We start from the raw sequence: 22,766 nt of genomic DNA on the forward strand, positions 1-22,766 counted from the left end.
AGAACCTAGGCTCTAGGGTGATCATCCTAACCCTACAGCCAGGAGCACTGCCTTTAAAATCCCGCTGTAGCTTTCCATTGTCTAGTCTGAACCCATGCTTAACCCCATTGCTTTACCTTTTTTTTGCTTTACCTTCTTGAGTAATCATCAGAATTCTTTAGATTTTTGGAGTTTCTTGCCTGAATAGCTGGTTCTTCTGCCTGCCCTCAAACTCTGTTGGCTCCTTGGTGAGATTTTTCCTCTCCTCTTTGCTTTTCCTGGTCTCACTTTCATGTTGGTTCTTTAACCAACGGATCCCGGGTTACCTGAGAACATCTTCTGTCTTTGTTCCCCAGAGAATGGCATGTCTATTAATCACAGTTCCTCCTGGAACTCTGCCTTGGCTGTTAATGCATGGAACCTACTCTTGATCCTCTTATCTTCTACTGTCCAGATGAAACCTCGTTCCTATCTCCTTGCCCTTGATATTATGACGCACTTGCGCTTCTCAGCAACAGAGAAATGCAGCTTCTGCCTTGGCACACAATGAACAAATTCTGGAAAAGGCAAATAAATGAGACAATATAACCATGAGTAAGCTACGTATTTATTTTGCATTTCCTCTGAAGCGTCTGTTACTCAGGAAAACCACATACTCTGGCTGTTTGTCTAACAGAATAAGCATTTGCATTCCCCCCCCCCCCAATTTTCCCGTAATCCTCATGAGACATGCTATGAAATTAAAGATTCTTCTTCCTCCACGGCTATTCATAACCATGTTTTTTAGGGGTCACAAACCCTTTTTCAGGGTCACAAACCCTTTCAAGTTGTTCACCTCTACCAAGGAATCTCTCCACATCGGCCACAGAAGCCCAGTGGATTGCAGACTAGCCACTATATTTTAATGTGAGCTTTCCTGGATCAAATCCATTTCCTCAGACATAAGAGGGAGATTACATGGCAATTATTTATACATTTGTACAAGCCGCCAAAATAATGAGATCACAGAATCATAGAATAGAGAAGTTGGAAGGGGCTTATAAGGCCAAAAATCCCCTGCTCAATGCAGGAATACAAATCAAAGGATATCTGCCAGGTGGTTGTCTAAGTTTTTCTTGAAGGCCTCCAGTGTTGGAGCACTCTGGGGGTAATGGGTTCCACTATCGTACTACTGTAACAGGAGGTTTTTCCTGATATTCAATCGAAATCGGGCTTCCTGTAACTTGATCCCATTCTTGCATTTCGTGCATTCTGGGATGACTGAGAACAGATCCTGCCCCTCATCTGTACAAATAGCCTTCCAAGTATTTGCAAAGTGTTATCCTATCACTCCTTAGTCTTTTCTCAAGGCTAGACATGGCCAGTTCTTTCAGTCTTTCCTCATAAGGCTTGGCTTTCAGCCCCCTGATCATCCTTGTTGCCATCCTTTGAACCTGTTCCAATTTGTCAGCATCCTTCTTGAGGTGTAATGTCCAGAGCCTCATGGGATTTGGAAAATACACCTCTGCTAACGCAGCCTAAAACAGCATTTGCCTTTTTTGTAGCCACATCACACTGTTGGCTCATATTCAGCATCTACGACAATTCCACAGTCCTTCTCACTTGTAGTATTGCTGAGCCAGGTATCCCCCATCCTGTAACTGTGCATTTGGTATGGTTAATATACACAAGCTGCAAATTGTGTGAATGTGGCATTTTACACCTAGTAATGACTTAAGATCCTGTTTGATATTCAATTCTTTTCCTTTGTAGCTTGTTGTGTAAAGCTGGCTGTGGTAGTTGGGAAGGAAGGTGGGCTATGGAAAATAACAGCAGACATCAACATATTTATCGTGGTATTTCACCTTTGGTATGGTTTAAGAACCCTTGACTAATATTTAATCTGTTGAGATGGGTATTAAGCGTAAGTATGTATTTTATTTCAGTTGTCACCCTCCCAATTTCACAGACCTCCACCACAGACTTTCCCAGGTAGGGATTATTGTAAGGCAAACTTCAAGAGGACTAAAAGTTTCTTATCCTGATCTAGGGTTTGTTAGAACGTACAGTTGTGCCTCGCTTTACGATTGCCCCACATTACGATGAAACCACATTACGACGATCTTTTTGTGATCGCAAAACAATGGTCTAAATGGGGTTTTTTCGCTTTGTGATGTTCGGTTCCCTGCTTCAGGAACTGATTCTTCACAAAACGATGATTTTAAAACAGCTGATCAGCGGTTTCAAAATGGCCACCCGCGTTTTCTGGGACGGATTCCAAGACAGGCAGCGAAAACGGCTGCCCTATGGAGGATCTTCGCTGGACGGTGAGTTTTGACCCCACTGGAACACACTGAAGGGGTTTCAATGTGTTTCAATTGTGTTTTTTTGCTTTACGATGTTTTCGCTTAACGGCGATTTTCCTGGAACGGATTGTCACCGTTAAGCGAGGCACCACTGTACATAAAGTTCATGAAGAACACTGAATAGAGCTACAAGACCATCACTGCCCTACATTAACACAGAGAGTGTTTTACACCAGGGATGGGCAATCTTTAGAACCTGAATCCTGGATGCACCAAACCTTACTGCATTCCACGTGCCTCCAGCTTCCATAAGATAAGAATGAAAATGGTTGTGAATTATGCTGGGTGGGATACATAAAGATGTGATGAACCATAAGAGATAAAGCAGAAAAGACTGGCAGATCAGGATTTAAAATGTTTCACAAATGCAGTGATCACTATATTTACAATTAGCATCAAACTGCAGCCTATAATTTATTCTTCTGCGCCCAGGAACTCCCCCATCTATGTTTTAATATGATGGGACACTGAGTTCCTAGCATTAAGAGGATAATCACACTGTAATGCTGTTTAAATAGAGAGGGCTGTCAACCTCAACTTAATTTGGCTCAATCTTTTTATACACAAAGCCTGAACTCAGATTCCATTAAAGGCTGCGAGGGAACAATGAAACTAAAAGGTTAGATCTAATTTTCCATCCTGTTCTTTATTAGCTAAAGCGTCAATACAATTCATTTGGCTGCTATCAGAAAGCAATTCCAACACTGCCTGAGTTTGCTATGGGTTTGACTCCAACGTCTCCTACTTCTGTCCCAGACTCAGGTATTACCACCACAATTTGACAACGGTTCCTTTCAGTCCAAAATGTAGTTCCATTCTGTGTCTTATTGTACACTAAGGCAACAAGAACACTACTGTGATATTAATCAGGCGCTAACGGGAATACTATTAGCTCATTTTCAGTAACTCAGTTGTGACAGCGGTAGACTCCACTAACTGAGCAAAGGATTAAGTCCTGTTGACAGATTCCTGGGAATTAAAACCAAGTGTTTAGAAACTCCGCTTTTTGTTTAAGCCAAAATGAAAACATAAAAGAACCGGAAAAGAAAGCAGCCAAATTGTGACGATCAGGCATCAATCATCTGTCAAGACTACTATAATTGTGGCAACCTAAGGCGTCCTCTATTTTGCCTCTATCATGGGACTAACTGTGTATTTACCCTGGCCACCTTTTGGCCTAATCCTGCTGGGCTGTAGGCTATGGTGGTTTGGGTCCTCTTTGAGCACGAGTGCTCAAACTGCCAACACAAAACCAACCTCTGTGGTGCCTCGCTTAACGATTGCCTCGTTAAATGACAAAACGATGAAGTTTTTGCGATCGCTTTTGCTTCAGGAACCGATTTTTCGCTAAACAATGATTCTGAAAAAGCTGATCGGCGGTTCTAAAATGGCCGTCCGCTGTGCAAAATGGCTCCCCACTGTGTTTTCAGGACGGATTCCCTGCTTTACGGGCACTGAAAATGGCTGCCCCTATGGAGGATCTTCGCTGGACGGTGAGTTTCCAGCCCATTGGAACGCATTGAACCAGTTTCAATGCATTTCAATGGGCTTTTTCGTTTTGCTTGACAAGGATTTCGCTTAACAGCGATTTCAACGGAACGAATTATCCTCGTCAAGCGAGGCACCATTGTATGTATTTCAAAGTGCCAACACTGCAATTAAACCTAAATACTGAGTTTTTAGTTTAGAAAAAAAACAACTGCCCCTGCACAGCAAGGGTTAAATGCTTGTGTTTTTTTCTAGGGGAGGTATTAACAGAGAAATACTTACCAGTCCTCCAATCCCTGAATGGGCTAGACCGGTCATGGCTGCCATTTTACCTCTCTGTTGGACCACTGCACCAGCAGAGGGGAGTGCCGAAATCAGGGATTGGAGGATGAGCCGAATTTAAGCCATTTTGATCTGACAGAAGTCATCGCGGAATCACCAAAAGTTAATGTAAATAAAGTTGTTAATGTTTCGGAAAAGTCTCAGTCATTATTTCCCGCCAAAAAAGGAGGAACTCCTTCAAGTTTCAAACGAACCTATTCACACTCGTAGAATTTAAGCTTCAGAACGCAAATAACAAGTGTGTGCATATATGTAGAGAGAGAGCAAAGAAAAGAAGGTAGCTAGAGACTGAGGCTGTATTACACGGTCAAATACAGTGGGTTTTGCTCTGCTTATAAAACGGGTGAATTCGAAGTATTTTTTACTAAATACACATGATGCAAAGGATGTTTCAAATTGGTCGAGCCCTTTTTGCCCCAAAGTGGCTTTTTTCCCTCTACTGCTGGGGACCTTCAAACAGTCTCCCCCCCCCATGTCGTTAATTGTGATATGTTCTTGGGAAGACAGGGGGGCACGTTTGCAGGTGCTGTTTCAGTGACATACGCAGTCAGGATATGATATTCAGGATGAGAAGAATATGCCCCTGACTTCTTGCCTTTCCCCTAATCACCTTTCGTTTTTTATTATTATTAAAAACATTGTACATGTATGAGATTAGAGCTAGATCACCCTATCATGTTATCACTGAGTCCTCCTTATTATTTTCCAGCATTTACACCCTATAAAAAGTTCGCCTGAGGCAGGCAGGCAGGCAGGCAGGAAGGAAGGAAGGAAAGAAAGCTGTAGGCTAGAATGTCAATCACATCCCATCTCGTATGGACAGTGAATTCCTAAATCAACCAGCAGCCCGTGTGAGCATCGACTGCAATTTCAAACGTAATGCAGGCTATGAATCAAACTGCAGCAAAAGCACATCGCTTTGATTCAGCTTTCTAGTAAGTTCTTAAGAAAAACAACTGGCATTGTGTTCAACTCAACGGCGTTCTAAAGCCGTTTTGCTTTAGCTCACATCAGTGGGAAGTAAGGCATCCAATTTCCTGAGAGATTCCACTACTTTTTGTGTGCATCATTGCTCTTGGCCAAATAACTAAAGGATAGTTATCTATTGTAACTTCAGCTCCTGTTTCAGCAAACTTGAATATTGCTTCTACCTTCCAGCTCACCTTAGTCAGAGCAATTGATTTATATGTAAAGGACCCCATGGTGTGCCTTCAAGTAGGACTCTTTAGCACAGAACTCACTGAGGGCTAGGAGCATGCTGAAGAATGAGGTGGTAGACCTGACTGTACCACTTCAAACCCAAAGGGAGAAGACCATTTTCCCTCACGTGCCATCTATGTGAAAAACAGAGAACTCACATAAGAGGCAGCAGGTTCTTATATAACCAGAGCACTCACAAGAGCAGGAGGGAGTAGAATTATCTTATTTAACAAGTTTATTTGTTTACATTACAGGGTGTTAAAGTATGTAGGGTGAAGTGTCATTGATCTTTCTGCCACCTCCCAACTCAATCATCTTGTTTTTACATCTTTCAGGGCAGGCCAGCCCGGAGGCCGCATTCCTATTTACACTTAAGATGGGAGTAAAACCTGTTTAACTGACTGCTGTTTGCTTTTTAGCACACACTAGCAGAATCACGTGGGACATGGTGGCGCTGCAGGTTAAACCGCAGAAGCTTCTGTGCTTGCTGCAAGGTCAGAAGACCAGCCGTCGTAAGATTGAATCCACGCGACGGAGTGAGCTCCCATCGCTTGTCCCAGCTCCTGCTAACCTAGCCGTTCGAAAGCATGTAAAAATGCAAGTAGATAAATAGGTACCCCCACAGTGGGAAGGTAATGGCGTTTCGTGTCTAGTCGCGCTGGCCACGTGACCATGGAAACCATCCACGGACACATGCTGACTCCCTAGAATCGGACACGACTGGACTAAATGTCAAGGGGAACCTTTACCTTTACCTAGCAGAATCACCTCGCTTCACAGACCTTTAAAAAACAGCCCAAACTCCTTTTGCCCTTTATTTTCCACACACCTAGGTTGTCCTTCCTCCCCTTCATTCACCTGATTACTCAAAAACCTAGTCGATTTTCTCCTCCTGCTCACCTATGTATATACACCTTTCTCTCCTCTCTTTTTCTCTCTCTCCACCCACTGAATTGTGATCACAAAAAGATTGTCGTAAAGCAGATTCGTCGTAATGTGGGGCAATCGTAAAGCGAGGCACCACTGTAAGTGTAAGTGTAGAGGCCCCAACCATACATGAATATAGGAGGCTTGACCACAGCTTCCTCGCTGCTGCTTAAAGAAGTCTTCCACCTAGGAACTGAAGATGGTACTGCAGGCAACAGACTTAATACGAAATTTAATTAATTGCTCCCTGGCCCATGTTTTCTCCTTCAAACAGATCAACCCCATATGAATGTTGTAAGGATAAAGTGGAGAAGATAACAGTCATGTATACCACCTTATGTGTGCTGGTGAGCGAAGTGCTCCTCTGCCTTTTAAACTGTTTCCTTTTTACACTTTTAAACTATGAACGCCCATTCACCACCTTGCGAGTTTTAAAAGGGGAATCTTTGTAGAACAGAAAATGGATCTGAGGACGGGGAAATGGCCTTGCCAATGTTGCCTGAGATACAAAGATTACTCCTGGCTTCTCCTTCAAAGGTAGCCAACGTGATTTGTGTTTCAGGACTTCTCCCTTAAGACGACCTGCACAGATAATGTGGGAAAAGACACTAGAGCTGGCTTTCTACCCTTGGGCAATACACTGAAAAAAATCATGTAGTCAGCAAGTATGTGGTGGAGATGGGAGAACAGCAAGAACCTGTTTCAAGACACATCCAGTTCTTTATCAGATGCAATTACAGTGAAACAAATCCAAGAACACCAGGTGCGAATTCTTCCTCCCTCCTTATTCTTTACCAGCTAGTCCTTAATTTAATTAAAGAACAGATAGTAAAGCAGAATCAGATTATTCCCAAGTAGGTTTAATGGATTTTAAAAAAACTGAACAACACAGCTGGTTTCTAAGGATCAAAATCTACACATCTCTTTGCTAGTTGAAGAATTAGACAAACTCTGTTAATAAATCATTCCGAAGGCAGAGAAAAAACATTTTCATCCACATGTGTTGTGTCATAATAGGTACCACGTTAAGAAGTGATGTTCCCATCACTGCATGAGAAAGTGAAAGAATTTCAATACAGTGGTGCCTTGTTTGACGAGGATAATCCATTCCAGCGAAATCGCTGTAGAGCGAAATCCTCGTCAAACAAAATAAAAAAGCCCATTGAAATGTATTGAAAACCATTCAATGCGTTCCAATGGGCTGAATATCTGCTCATCCAGTAAAGATCCTCCATGCAGCGGCCATTTTTGGGTGCCTGTGCAGCAAAAAAAACAGCGGGGAGCCATTTTGAGCAACCGGCGGCCATTTTGAAACCCGACATCAGTTGTTTCCTGATCATTGTAAAGCGAAAAATCGGTTCTCGAAGCAGGAAACTGATCATCGCTAAGTGAAACTCCCCCATTTAAACCATCGTTTTGTGATCGCAAAAGCGGTCGCAAAAACATCAACGTAATGCAGATTCATCGTAGAGCAAAGTAATCGTCCAGCGGGGCACAACTGTATGTCAAAGCATTCCGGCAATCTGCTACATAAGGTGTTTTTTTCAGGGTCTGCTCAAGCTGCCCTGAACATAATTTATTAACTGGAAAATGGCCAACATACAGGTTTATCCATTTAGGGCAAGTATTTCATGATACACTGATGAAAAAGTAAACTATATATTGGTTCAAATTGAAACACATAGCCTCAGTTCTGTACTAGATACTGATCTTTCAGCTTCGACCCGATTGCTGTCAATAGGTTTAAAAACAAAATATTGTGTGTCTTATCTTGCCTTCATTTCATTTTGCACTGCCCTGAAAGGTCTTTCAAAATTGAAACATGTCAATATATTTCATATTGTCAGTGTTAACAGCGCTCTGAACTATTTCATGTTTAATCTTCACGAGTGGAACCGTGTAAATAAGTAACAAGGAACAGATGATAACCATTCCAAAAATAGTTTGTTCTGAGGAGTTACAGAAGCTTTCAGAAGAGATATTCTGAGAAATATCAGTCCAAAGTTCAGGAGAAGTTTAAAAGTTCCTTTTATCTCCAGCAGAGAAGTAAACAGGCAGAGAGATTGAGTCCAGAGGAACACTGTTAAACACCCCAAAAGAGGGAGATAAATATTGAGCAGAACAAATTTCGTAACAAGCAAGATCCCTCCGTACTGCAAAGTTGCTTCAGGCGACAGCCTTGGGGGAAGGAGCAGGAGTAAATGAGAGCCAGTGGACTGATGGGAATTGCGAGTCAACAAAATCTGGTAGACCACTATTTGCCCAGTGCTGCTCTAGTCAAAGTTGTGGGTACCACAGCCCTAGGAAGCTGAATATCTAGAGGGGGAATTCAAGGTTTCTTATACAGTGGTGCCTCGCGTGACGATGGCGAAATCGCTGTAGAGAGAAAACATCGTCAAACAAAACGAAAAAATCCATTGAAACGCATTGAAAACCCGTTCAATGCGTTTCAATGGGCTGAAAATCTCACCGTCCAGCGAAGATTCTCCATACGGCAGCCATTTTCTGTGCCTGAATAGCGAGGAATCCATCCTAGAAAACAGCGGGGGACCATTTTGAAAGCCGGTGGCCATTTTGAAACCCGACAACCAGCTGTTTGCTGATCGTCGTGAAGCGAAAAATCGGTTCCCGAAACAGGGAACCGATCAACGTGAAGTGAAATTCCCCCCTTTAAAACATTGTTTTGCGATCACAAAAGCGATCGCAAAAACGTCAATGTAATGCGGATTTGTCGTAGGGCAGGGTAATCGTCCAGCGAGGCACGACTGTAGTTGTACTCCTGAGATCACAGAACCATGTGAAATATATAAATATCAGAGTTCTTTACCAGGACAGCTTCTACATACTGTACGGGGTTTTAATTGCTACTGGCCATGAGGCAGCAAAAAATCCTGGTAGCACCCATGAAGGGGCAGATTCTCGATTCTTGCTGCAATTCACACATTTCATAATTCTCTCAATCCTGAGTCTTCATTTCAGTTGGAAATGACCAAGTACATCGGCATGCACAAGGTGTCCTGTGTCACTACCGAATAATCCCACATGCAGGCTTTGGAGAACTTAATATGTGGATTGGAACAAATAAATGATCTCACACACAGCTTGCAACCCTGCCTCAGGAACGAGAGTGGGTGGGCACATGAAAAGAGTAGGGCTGACAAGGCAACATAATATTATTAATTCCAGATTTGACCCTCTCTCATTCTTTGCTATTTTGCATGCTGACAAAAATTGTAGATTTGAACTCTCTGCCGCAATTTTTTTTCAAATGTTCCCCTCTAAGAACAAAATAAGTACAGTATTGGAATCTATGGTTTACGGTGTAGAACTTCAAAATACGAATGATGTGGTTTTTTCCAGCATGTGTTTAGAGCAGCTCACTGTGACTGGAGGGGGGGGGGAAACAAACATTATTTTATAAACAATAAAGAAATGATTAAATACCGATAAGTAAACAAAGTTAAAAAGTAATAAACAGCATAGGCGTAATAGATTTTCCACTGTTGATTTTCCATAGTCTTGTTTTCCTTCTCCTATTATATGAGAATATTTGAAAAAATTATGTCACTGTGTTCAAAGCTACCAGTGTAACAGATTCTGGGCTGCAATAATTAGTTGAAGATGGTGAGAGAGGTGTTCAAAAAACAACACTGGTGTACAGCCTTGAAATAAGGACTCTGGTAACATCAAAAACATCATCTTAGCTCTGGTGAAACCACATAATTCCTCCCACATTCAGCTTCCCACATTTCTAACTGCTGAGGCAATCCTTTCCAAATTAAAGTGGCATGCTCAACATGTTTGATTCCCACAAATAATTTTACCTTTAGAATGTGTGAGTGATAGAGTAACCCATTTTCAGGCAGATTTCAGAAAACTGGTTTTCTAATAAATTGTTATAAGAGATTTTTCACTGGAAACATGAGGCATCAAAGCATAGAAAGGTAATGCTCTGCTGATGGGCTTTGGACCCTCCCTATAACAGTAAGCTAACTGGAAAGGCAGAACAGTAAATCAATCAGAATGACAACAGGTAGACTCCTCCATGGGTTGAATTTTTGGACTCACATATACCGTATTTTTCCATGTATAAGACGCCCCCATGTATAAGAACCCCACACACTTTTCTAACCCAAAATTAAGAAATCAAAGTGGGGCTTAGCAAGTGGAGAGGAAAGCAGGGATCAAAGCCCTGCAGGATCACTTTGATCCCTGCTTTCCCCTCCACTTATTTTTGTTCTCTCCTTGGCTTACTTCAATGTATAAGACGACCCTCAATTTTTAGTCTAAAGATTTTAGACAAAAGTATAGTCTTATACACGGAAAAATACGGTATCTTCTCTGCAGGCATGGAACAAGATATGATCCACCAGAAGTTGCTGGATGACCATTTGCCAGCAACACCAACGATGGGAGTGGTACTCCAACTATATCCAGAGAACTACAGGTTCCCCGATCAGAACTTTAAGGATGCATCCCATTCAGCCTTGCCCAGAACGGTACTTTTTAAATAGTCTGGGCTACAACTTTAAACATCTACAACCAGCAGACCTGGTGACTGTCTTTGAGGGGGAAATGTGGTCTACCACATCTGGAGGCCACCACAACGGGGAACGGTTGATCTCTAACCCAATGTGTAGTAATCCTTCACAGTTCAAGGAGAAGAGAAGATCAAACACAGCGGTGCAAATGCAGAACTAGACGGCCCGCCTTCTGAAAGAAAAAGCCTACCAATACATTGCATGATCCATAGGCTATAATTAGCATGTGGTTTGTAAGAGCTCCAAGTAGGCCATCTTTAATGTCCTCACACAGACACAAACTAAGTTTAGCAACAGACTTTGCTAGTTGAGAAGCATGTGACAAAAGCCTCTGTCTATAATAAAGATCAAGAGTCTGAAGGCAAAGGCTGCTACTGGCCATATGCCACTATCAGCCAAGCAGGAATTCAGCTGAACGCTGTTTTTGAATGTTTTAGCAGGAATTCTGTCTCTTTCTATATAGAGAGATAGCAAACTGGTCACCAGGATCCTAAGAATTCTGGGTTGGGGGATTGTCTGGGTTGTCTAAGGGCCCATTTCCCTGAAAGGAGACTGGACATTTTTAGGTTAAAAGCTGAGAAGCTGGCTTTGGTGGGCTTCTCATGGAACCAAAACTTGGAAGAGTTGCTTTTTTTGCCGACAGCTCCCAGGGAAAATCACGCTGGGTTTCCGAGCACCTGCAGAGTATCTTCGTCCTCACATCCCCGTGTCAGGTTGTGCTAAGTGAATGTCCACCTGTCACGGGGATGGGAGAGAGAGGCCCGAGCATGGAAAGAAAAGAAAAAAGTGCCCGTTGCATTAGGGTACAAAGGAACGGATCCACAGATAACGAATCCAGGGCTTTCCATTTCTGCTGAACAAGACACCTGGTTGGAAGCAGAAAAAAAACACGACAGACACAAAACCAGCTTTCCTGCAATTACAATGGGGGTAAAAGATCAAGGCTGCAGGGCTACGTTGCCAGTTGGGTTTACCTTGGACTGGTGCCACCTCAGCAGGGAGGCGCCTCTGGGGGCAGGTAGAGGACAGACCAATCAACATCCTCTGAGGTGGCCCGAGCCATTTTGCTGTCCCAAAAAAGGGTTTACAACCTACCCTGTTGTAAACTGACCTCTGCATAGCAGCACCAAAGGCTCATCAACACGTTTACAGACCCATGCTTCTGGAAGCGAAGGACTGGCCCGTTTCCACGCCATTGCCCAGAGGATGTCCGAGTGGACGCTGAATGCTTTCGTACTCTTTGGGAGAGACTCTTTCTATGAGAAACTCAATCCGCGCAGCACTTACGTGCGTGCCGTTTATCCTCCACCCCAGGTACAAAAGAAGATCTAGCAAATGGCTGAAAGGATGGCTATCGAAGTAGCCTGCCTCTGGTCAAAAATAAGTCCAATCCTCTTAACATTTTACAGTGATGCCTCCCAAGACGAATGCCTCATGCAACGAAAAACTCAGAAGACGGAAGTGTTTTGAGATTTTTTAATTTTTGTATTTTATATTTTTAATTTTTATTTATTTATTTTGGTGACTCGCAAGACAAATTTTTCTACGGCGGTGCTTCGCAAGATGAATTTCCCCCCTTTTTTTGGTTTGGTTTAAATCGCACAACCGTTAGTACCACAAGACGAAATTTTCGCAATACGACATGACTCGCGGAACGAATTAATTTCGTCTTGTGAGGGATGGCTGTAATTTGTTTCTAATTTTACCTACGTCCATAATTTTAAACTGCAGTACTTTGATATGAATAGAAATATACCGCCCCGTAGTGCTAGAAGCACTCTCTGGGCGGTTTACAAGTTAATTATGCAGGCTACACATTGCCTCCCCAGCGAGCTGGGTACTCATTTTACCAACCTCGGAAGGATAGAAGGCTGAGTCAACCTTGAGCCGGCTACCTGGGATTGAACCTCAGGTTGTGAGCACAGTTTTGGCTGCAGTACAGCGGTTTAACCACTGCGCCACGAGGCTCTTAATAAAATAAAGAATAAAATACCAAAGGCCATTGCATGGATCCTACAAATACCTCTCGGGGTCCCTGAAAACAATAGCAGCAAATGAAACCATCAAGGTCTTGCTGCTCTGCCATGACACCCTGAACCTGCCAACTGAAGCAGCCGCCTCGCTCTAATTTGACCCAAAGTTCAATGAGTTAGTCATTATCAGAAACCCACAAGGACGATACAAAGACAATAGCTACCTTCCCAGAAACCAGTAAACACAGACACTCTGTCTCTGCTAGTAATGTATGGACACATGCCATTGAGAGACTCACCTTCTCGTTTATTTTTCTCAGCACTGAGTGTGAGGGGAATTTTTAATTTTTTTTTAAACAGAAGTGGCTTGTATCGTGTTGTGGCGCTAAAGACAAGGAGAAGTGACACTTCCCTGAAGTTCCTTTTCCCAAAAGCTCATAAAAGTTACAGGAAAAACCATGAGGTCTTTTGTTTTCTGCCACGTTGTGTCCGTGAGTCAGAGCCATAAACCTTTACCGAGACTTTCCCCAAGGGCTGGCTTGCAACGCCTGCACCCCCTGCCAGACAGCCTGATGGGAGTTGTAGTTCAACACGGACAAGGAACCTCTAACTTTGAAAAGCCACCTTCTCACAATAGAAGGAAGGTGTAGCTCAATGTGCTCCCATAGATTCAAGATCCAGCTTCCCAGTCTCTCCAGTTAAGGGTGACTGGCAGGTATAGGAAAGACAGCAGTGTGTGTAACACGCACTGTGCAATCCGTCCAAAACAAAGCAAAGTTGCGAGAGGAAGGTGGTTCCTTTGCTCTGAATATCCTTCAGATGCCAACCCAAGGACGACACATCTTTTTCACAATAGACACGGGGGCTTCCTGTTACGTAAAGGAAACACCTCCCCGCTTCCCAGAGATGTTGAAGCTGAAGCTGTTGCTTCGTTCAGCGACCACTTCTCTGGAGAAAAGCACTGAAGAGGATCGCTTGGGCTGACATGAAAAAAGGATGTCACTGGGTTCCATAATCTTGAGGAAAACAGGGTTTTCCATCCAAAACCTTGTCAGGAGAAGAAACACCCCTCCACTGAAGAATTCGTGCATTAGGCAGAGATTAGATGGCCCCTCTGGCATGGGTGCTTTCGCTGTGGGTTTCCCTTCCGGCTCTACCATTCTCCTGCCATTCTGATTTAGCCTTCATACACAGGATGATGGCAACTATGGTACAGGAGAAGCGAGGACAGGTGGTGACTCCAGCTTCATGGGCGGCAGTGAATAGTCTCTGGGATTTAGTCTTAATTTTACTGTAGATGTTCAAGATGCTGAACTCTGTCCTGCAACCAAATTCAGCAAAGCAAAGCGTGCTGCTTATAGCCCACCTCATAGTGCTTAAAGCACTGTCTGGGCAGTTTACAACTTAATTATACAGGTTACACATTGCCCCCCTAGCACGCTGGGGATTCAGTTTACCAACGTCAGAAGATTGGAAGATCGAGTCAACCTCAGGCTGGCTATTTGAGAGATCAAACTCAGGTCTTGAGCAGAGTCTTAGCAGCAGTACTGCAGTATAACCACTGCACCACGAGGTTCCTCCTCAGGACGCTGGGTAGCTCCTCTATGGCACTGAAATCCTGGAAAGCTGGCACTAGTGCTAATCAGTGTCAATGTCAATGAGCTGAAGGAACCAATGGTTTGATTCCATATAAGGCAGCTCCTACATTATGGTCTTCGAAACGCAGGTGACAGCTCCTAGCACGGCCTGCCAATATCAGGAATGGGGGGGGGGAACAAAAGTGAGAAGCTGGTGAACATTGATTTTGTGCGCAGAATCTGATCTGGGCCTTACTCTGAATTTTAAGAGGATTCTAGAATTTATTTCAGGGGATAGGGTTCCGCAACTTGGCTTGCCAGCTCTCTATAAAGTTTGGACTAAAAACAGGAGCGGATCCACCATCCCCATGCAATCACGGTCCCACTGCCCTCCACTGGAAAGAAGTTCTCTGCTTTTAAAGCACCACCACCCCTGGAGTTAGGCTCATTGTGTTTGTTGGCTGGGGCATATTTCTGGTTACTAGTCCAAAAAAAGTAGTTTTGCCCATTTTTGGGCAAAAGACATTGTAAACTTATTTTATTTTATTTATTTATTAGATTTTTATCCCACCCATTTAGACAACGTCTACTCTGGGCGGCTTACAGTAAAATATCATAAAAACAATTTAAACAATCTAAATCAATAATATTAGTATTATTCAAGATGGAAAAGGATAAACGGTACATTAAAATAAAAAGTAAAGTCAAGAATTGACAGGAGGGAAGGCCTGCCTAAAGAGCCAAGTTTTAAATCGGCTCTTTAAAAAGAGCCAATTAAATATGCTTTGCTTTTAATATGCTTTGCTTCATAAGAGAAGCCTGTAGGTAACTGGCAGAATTTACACACATAAATTCTGCACCTGTACCCCAGCACATAAAACCAGAACCTGTACCCCAGCACATAATTTTCCAGGAACAAACCAGAGTGATCCCATGACAGAAGTTTAGTCTGGAAGCACAGTAAGGATGCAAAGCCACAAGATCCAGTGCACCTTTCAGGTCAAGGGAGATCTTACCTCGCTTGACGAGGATAATCCGTCCCAGCGAAATCGCTGTAGAGCAAAATCCTCGTCAAGCACAGTGGGGAGCCATTTTACACAGCGGGCAGCCATTTTGAAACTCGACAATCAGCTGTTTTGATCGTCGTAATGCAAAGAATCGGTTTCCAAAGCAGGGAACCGATCGTCGGGAAGCAAATTTTGTCCATTAAAACATTGTTTTGTGATCGCAAAAGCGATTGCAAAAACCTCATCATCAAGCAGATTCGTTTAACAAGATAATTGTTAAGCGAGGCACCACTGTATTCTTCTACACTGTTCTAAGGCCACAGGGTGTAGATTCTGCTATACCTTTCATGCCAGGTGGAAACCAGGCATTCTGGTTCATAAGGCGGCTTCTTTGCATCATCTCTGCTTGAAAAGTCCACAAGAAGATTAGGTATCCCAGTTTTCTGCAGGAAAAGAACAAAGACGCTGAACACACCCAGGCTAGCAGTGGCAAGTCTGTGGCGGAGCACCTGCTTAATCTCTCCAATTCCAGGATTCCACCTCGGAGGCTTTAACAGGGGGGGGGATCCCCTCCTTGTCCCCTGGAGCAACCCAAGCCAAGCAAAAGGAAGAGCAGCTGGCTGTGAAAACCTCCTCCTGGATCCAACAAAAGAGTCTACAAATTTCCCAGAGTCACTGAAATTTGAGAAAGCAAGCTTAGAAGGAGTGGAACAGATGGCTTTTTCATGGCATTTGCTAAGAGGAGAAGCAGTTGTTAAACTTACTAGAGGCAACGACTGGCACAAAAGATGACCAATCTCTGTAAGGAAGGTCAAACTTGGTACAAGAACAAGCATTTTTCAGAAGTAGCCACTGGACTGAATGCCAAAAGATGAAACACCGAATCACTGGGACAAACTGGGATGTGGATTGAAAAGCAAGTCACTGTTTTAGTTCAGGCGCAGTCACATGAGCAATAAAACCTGGGCTTGAATCAGGATTAGCATGCTTAAAATCGGTTTGAAAAAAATCACAACTACACGATGCACAATCAACCCCCAAATCTGTGCAGCCACCAATTGAGTTATTTTGAATAGTTTTGCAGAGGCTTTTTAACACGATTGTGAAACTGATCTATTTTGCATTGCTTCGGCATTTGTGAAAACATCTGTCATAATAAAAAACGTGCATCGTGTTTTTCAGACTGCAAGGGGTGTTTGTGTGCACTACTTTTTTAAAAATTCCCTTCTTATTTGGAAATTAGCGCTGTATCGCTTAAGCAACGGCAAAGACAATAGGGCATCAGGAATTGACGAGGCCAAGGATCAGCAGCTATAGAAACCATGATACCACACTAACCCTCAGGTACATGAAATGATTGAAATTAAATGACCCCATGTAGCTTCCAGAAGCAGTTCACTGCCCAAATTAAAATGAGAGTCAGAGTCAATTTCATATATAATTTTCCGCAGGGGCATCATTTCAAAGAAAAAAAATCCTGGAGCTCCAGCAAGAATGCCTGGATTTCAAGAGTTAACATCTGTAATCTTCTCAAGGGTGTAAAAGAAATTACACATACCAATCTATACCTAAAGTGAAAGCCCTATACAGTGGTGCCCCGCATGACGATGATAATCCGTTCTATAGAAATCGGTCTTGTGAAAACATCGTCTTGTGAAAACCGTTTCCCCATTGGAATGCATTGAAACCCGCATTGAAACCCGTTTAATGCGTTCCAATGGAGAAAAATTGTCATATTTTGCGAAGATCGCCCATAGGGAAGCCATTTTGCGAAGCGCTGATCAGCTGTTAAAATGGCTGTCTTGTGAAGCATCAGTCCCAAAAACACCCACTTTGCTAAGTACTAATCAGTGCCAAAATTGTCGTCTTGCAAGAAACGGTTTGCGAGGCACGGACCCAAACATTGTCCAGCAAAAATCGCCCATAGGAAACACTGTTTTGCGAATCGCTATAGCGATTGCAAAACCTCATTATCATGCGGATGCATTGTTTTGCGAGGCCATCGTCTAGCGGGGCACCACTGTATTCAGTTTCTAAAGGTGAAACTGAAGGCTATTCACAACTGCATATTTCTTTCCTTTCAGTGGTTTTTGTCTTACGGCATGTGTTTCTCAAATGAAAAAACAGTCACGGTCACTCTGCTCAAGATCACTCACCTCAAATTTATTTTCTCCCACGGGAAAAGACACTGGGATCCTCTCTACTGTCAGCTCCCTACCCAAGTAGTACATCTGGGTCTGGGCCGTGCCAACTGAGACTGCCAGACAGACAGGGTGTGTGATGACATGTCTCACATCAATGAATGCCGCTGTATATCAAAATGTTTTCTAGTACATAGAAGATTGATGTATTGAGAAAAGCAGTCTCTGCATCAATGAATAACTGATGTAAACAAATTAAGCTAGAAACCGATGCCTTAAAACAGCTCTTAGAATTGTAGACAAATTGAGTTGGAAGGGGGCCTATAAGGCCATCGAATCCAACCCTCTGCTCAATGCAAGAATCCAAATCAAAGCAGATCAGACAGATGGTGATCCAGTTTTCTCTGGAGCGCTCACCACCTCCCGAGGTCACTGGTTCCATTGTCATACTGCTCCAACTGTTATGGATTTTTTTCCTGATATTGAGCCTAAATCTGGTTTCCTGTACCTTGAGCCCATTATTATGTGTCCTGAACTGTGGGATAGCCGAGAACAGATCTTGCCCCTCCTCTGTATGACATCCTTTCAAGTATCTGATAAGTCCTATCCTATCTCCCCTTAAACCGCAGACACCTCTGTGCTGCAATCATAAGATCGAATCCACGCGATGGAGCTCCCATCACTTGTCCCAGCTCCTGCCAACCCAGCATGTAAAAATGCAAGTAGATACATAGGTACCACAACGGTGGGAAGGTAACGGCGTTCCGTGTCTACTCGCGCTGGCCACGTGACCACGGAAACTATCTTCGGACAAAACGCTGGCTCTATGGCTTGGAAACGGGGATGAGCACTGCGCCCTAGAGTCAGACACGACAGGACTGAATGTCAAGGGGAACCTTTTACCTTTACCTATCTCCCCTCAGTCTTCTTTTCTCAAGGCTAAACGTGTCCAGTTCTTTAAACCTTTCCTCCTAGGGCTTGGTTTCCACCCCTTTAATCATCCTGTCATTGCAGCTTCTGATGAGCCCAAGGATACCTTCCCCCAATACACATGGGCAGATGTTGCCAACATTTAGCCCTAGAAATTGCTTCCACATCCATGTCAGCGGAAGAGTGCAAACATCTTCAAGAAATACTTTCCAGGCACAGCCAGCAGGCTGCCTTCTCTCTGTACTATGCGGTCTTACACATTTACACTTTACAAGGCTTGCCAACTTTGATCCTGGCCCAATTCCCACACTTTGTCCTTTCCAGACCTACGCGACAAGAATGCAAAAAAAATTTAATCTCATAGGCGAACGCTTCTTCTAATGGCTTCACTGGAGCAAAAAAGCCGCCCTTACGGCTGACACTCCCCATAAAGCGGGAAGCGTGCCCACTCGGAATGCCTTCCTTCCAGCTTTGACCCCAAGGAATCCTCCCTTAAACTGGAAGGGAATTCTTTTTTTCCAGTTTGTGTTGCCAACTGTGATAACATGCACACCCAAAACAAATACACCCCAAATTGGAAAACACCCGTTGCTCTGCAACCCTACTGTTGTTCCGTTTGTACAATTAAAGGCAAGCATATTTTCCAGGAAAAAGCTAAAGAAGTCGCTAGAAAGCCGCCGTTGGCCACCGACAATGAAATCCTGCTCTCATGGGGGGGTAATCCCAGCACCAGCAGAGAACCCATACGTCCGAGCTGCTCCGATTCTTCCAGTTCTAAGCCTTCATCCCGTATGCCGGTTAAAGAAAAACCCAATGTTTTATGCCATGGATACTTCTTGATCAACGTCAGGGACTCGAAGATCATTTCAAGAATTCTAGCGGCAGGCCCTGCTGCTCTAGTTTGGTGTAGCGAATAGAATAACGGACTAGGAGGCCTGAGTTCAAATCTTTGCTCTGCTATGGGAGTTCACTGGGAGGGAGGAATGTCAATGGCAAACCATTCCTTAAATATCTCGCCTACCATGAAAACCCTTTTTTAGGTTGCCATAAATCAAAAGCAGCCTCTTCATGACACATGGGACACAGAGTGACAACTCGAGTAGACCCACTGGATCATTTTCAAAATGATAAAGAGACATACCTTTAAGTCCCATTGAGTTAAAGGGTTTATCTTCTTGAGACTAATGATAGGATACTGGTCTTACAACTTAGGTCTTACAACTTGGGTCCAAAACATAGAGGAAACAAGGTCACTTCCTCCCATAGGAGGGTAGACAGGCCCCATCTTTTCTGGCTGCTGAATGGTTTTTTTTAATGGATTGTTGTACCTTACTGCATTTAATGTGTTTCAGTATTGTTTATGTATGTGGTTTTTTTATACTGTATTCCTTGATCCTTGTAATATTCTATACCAGTTGTTACTAATCTTAAATACTGTCCTTTAATTATTGTACTGTAAGCCACCTTGGGTCCTTTTTAAGGAGAAAAGGTGGGTTACAAATTAAAAATAAATAAAGTTTCAGCACGGGCCGAAGGCTTCCTCTACCAGCCACCCTTAAGAAATCATTAAAACATTTCTGTCCCACTTTTTCAAACGGTGTCAAAGAGAATTCACAATGCTTAAGGACCTCGTGGAATCTGTAAACACTCAGATGCAGAAGAGAGAAAAAGAGGGAAAGAAAGAAAGAAAAAGAAAGAGGGAAAGAGGGAAAGAGGGAAAGAAAGAAAGAAAGAAAGAAAGAAAGAAAGAAAGAAAGAAAGAAAGAAAGAAAGAAAGAAAGAAAGAAAGAAAGAAAGAAAGAAAGAAAGAAAGAAAGAAAGAAAGAAAGAAAGAAAGAAAGAAAGAAAGAAATGTGGCTTGCACTACCTTCAGATGTACGTATATCCACCTAACCTTGGCTGGATTCGAATCCAGACATGTGTCTCAAGAAGTGGACTTTAATCACTCGCAAAGCACGTGTGGAAATAAGTCAGACCAAAAAAAAACCCACCAAAATAGCAATTGCATCTTTTGGATGTCACAAGGTTCCTAGAGAGCGCACACACCCAGGGTGGCAACTCCAAACAGAACGCCTGTACAGTAATGCAGTCTCAGCCACAGTGCGTAACGTGCTGCAACTGCAAATTAACAGCTTGCAAGTCAGCAGGAAACAACCTCTGCGGTGGCAGCACAAGCCTGACCCGGCGGCAGCAGAACAGGGGGATGCGTCGCCTTGGAAAAAATTAAATCCGGATACCTACAGGACTCTGCTCAACTGCTGCAGAAAGCAGTCACCTGTCAGGCACATCTCTACACGAAACCGCCACATCCCCATCTCCTAATTCACAGCTTCTTTTCTTTCTCCCTAACAACACCCACAACAATAATTTATGGTATATTGCATTTCTTGCTTCTCAGCATTTCTAGTGCACGGAGACAGGGCCCTCGGTCTTCCCGTGCACCGGCAATAACAGCAACAAGAAGAAGAAGTATCTGTTATAAAATACCAGCCAATGTTTTCATAATTTTGATTAACTGTGCCTAGTGTTGTTGTTGTTGTTGTTGTTGTTGTTGTTGTTGTTGTTGTTGTTGTTGTTGTTGTTGTTGTTGTTGATAATAATAATAATAATAATAATAATAATAATAATAATAATAATAATAATAATAATAATAATAATAATAATAATAATAATAATAATAATAATAATAATAATAATGTTTAAACGAATTTGGAACCAGCATTTGGTGAGCGAAAGAATCTGCTCGCTCCTAGCAGGCTATGCAGAATTTCGGGGGTGGGGGGATACTTTGCACATATCCAAGAGCAGCCTTATCGTTTCTTTTTTTTAAAAAAATAGCACGGGTGGGTCTACTCCCCCAACAGGAAGAAGAAGCCACCATCATCGTCGTCATCATCATCATAGAACTGCAGAGCTGGAAAGGACCCTATGGGTCATCGAGCCCCAGATCTCGCCAAGGACACATAGTGAGGAACTGAACTCCTCCTCCTGAGTTATCCAGCAGTTTAACTACTTTTCAACCTGGACGGCTCTCTCTCTCTCCCTCTCTCTCTCTCCACCGGCTCCCCATAAAAGCATAAACGGACGGTACTCTTGAGAAGTTACTTTTTCAAAACGAGTAACAAACTACTGCAGTTAGTTCCTTCGGCAAAAAAAAGCCCCGCACCGCCATCGTTCCATGGCGGTGGCAACGGAACGAGGGGCGCTGCCGTTCCCGGCCCCGCACTCACCTGCCGCCGGAGAGGATCCCCCGCGAACCTTTCCCAACCGCGCCGGACCGGCCGCCGCTCGCCTTCATAACTGCCGGCTGGCTCGGCCTCGGGAACGCCCCTTTCCAAGCCGAGATCCTTCCAGGTTTCCTCCGGGTCCTAGCGCTGGGCGGTCCCTCCCTCGGGTTTATTCGGCCTTTGCTCTCGTTTCGCAACGCGGGCGGGGCGCGAAACGACGAACCCCGTGAGCCGCATATGAGCAAAGGATGGTTGGACTCTCTCTAGTCTAGGGCTTCCCTCGTCCAGCCCTCCAAGCCAGAACCGGGGATCCTTTTAGCACTCGGATTTCTGGACAGCAGCTCACACAGTCCTGTATCATTGGCAATGAGGATTCTGGGAGTTGTAGTCAAAAAAAAAAAAAACCGGCCAGAAGTTTGACACCCCTCCTTTAACCACGACACCGCTCTGATCAAGACCTTGAGGGAAGAGGAGCTGTCATGTATTTTTACGCAAAATCGCCATCCCCTCCCAAAAAACCCAGAAATTTATGTACCTTTTTCTGCTCAAACTTAATTCGCAACAGAGGAGCTGCGGGTGCAGCTTTCGGGGGCTATAATGGCTTTCGCAGGAAGAGGGGCATGCTTTTCAGCTTGGTTTGCTTTTTAAATGAATACAGTGGTGCCTCGCTAGACAATGATGATCTGTTCCACTGAAATCGCTGTATAGCGAAATCATCGTCTAGCAAAAAAGCATTTTCCCCATTGGAATGCATTGAAACTTGTTTAATGCGTTCCAATGGGGAAGAATCGTCGTTGTCTAGCCATAGGAAAGTTGAACCGCCGATCGTCTGTTTAAATAGCTGTCTTGTGAAGCTTAGGTCCCCAAAACACCGGTTTTGCGAGCGCAGAGGGAGCTGTCAAAATCGTTGTCTAGCGGAAATCGGTTTGCGAAGCAGGGACCAAACATTGCCCAACAAAATTCCCCCATATGAATCACTGTTTTGCAAATTGCTATAACGATCGCAAAAAGCCAATGTCTAGCGAAAAAACTGTCATGCGGGGTACTGTCTAGTGAGGCACCACTATACTTATTATTGCACCATATTGT

General features: G+C 43.6%; 1 protein-coding gene across 4 annotated transcripts in view; it reads right to left on the reverse strand.

Annotated features, from left to right (window-relative positions):
- HSD3B7 (hydroxy-delta-5-steroid dehydrogenase, 3 beta- and steroid delta-isomerase 7) overlaps positions 1-21,811 on the reverse strand; it is a 59,314-nt gene extending 37,503 nt beyond the window's left edge. Inside the window, exons 1-2 of one of the 4 annotated variants that reach the window (XM_020807291.3) lie at positions 21,681-21,768; positions 117-536 (exon numbers count right to left, since the gene is read on the reverse strand). Coding sequence is in view for 1 of the 4 variants with exons in the window: in XM_072976902.2 (XP_072833003.2) it covers positions 15,722-15,779 (58 nt within the window). In the remaining 3 variants the exon portion in view is untranslated. Of the gene's footprint in view, positions 1-116; positions 15,509-15,721; positions 15,823-21,680 lie in introns of those variants that run through there. The other 3 variants (XM_072976902.2, XM_072976906.2, XM_078377122.1) reach the window with 3 other exon arrangements.
- Between the last annotated feature and the right edge of the window lie 955 nt (positions 21,812-22,766).

This window comes from Pogona vitticeps, chromosome 6 (assembly GCF_051106095.1).
Source record: "Pogona vitticeps strain Pit_001003342236 chromosome 6, PviZW2.1, whole genome shotgun sequence".
Lineage (NCBI taxonomy): Eukaryota > Metazoa > Chordata > Lepidosauria > Squamata > Agamidae > Pogona > Pogona vitticeps.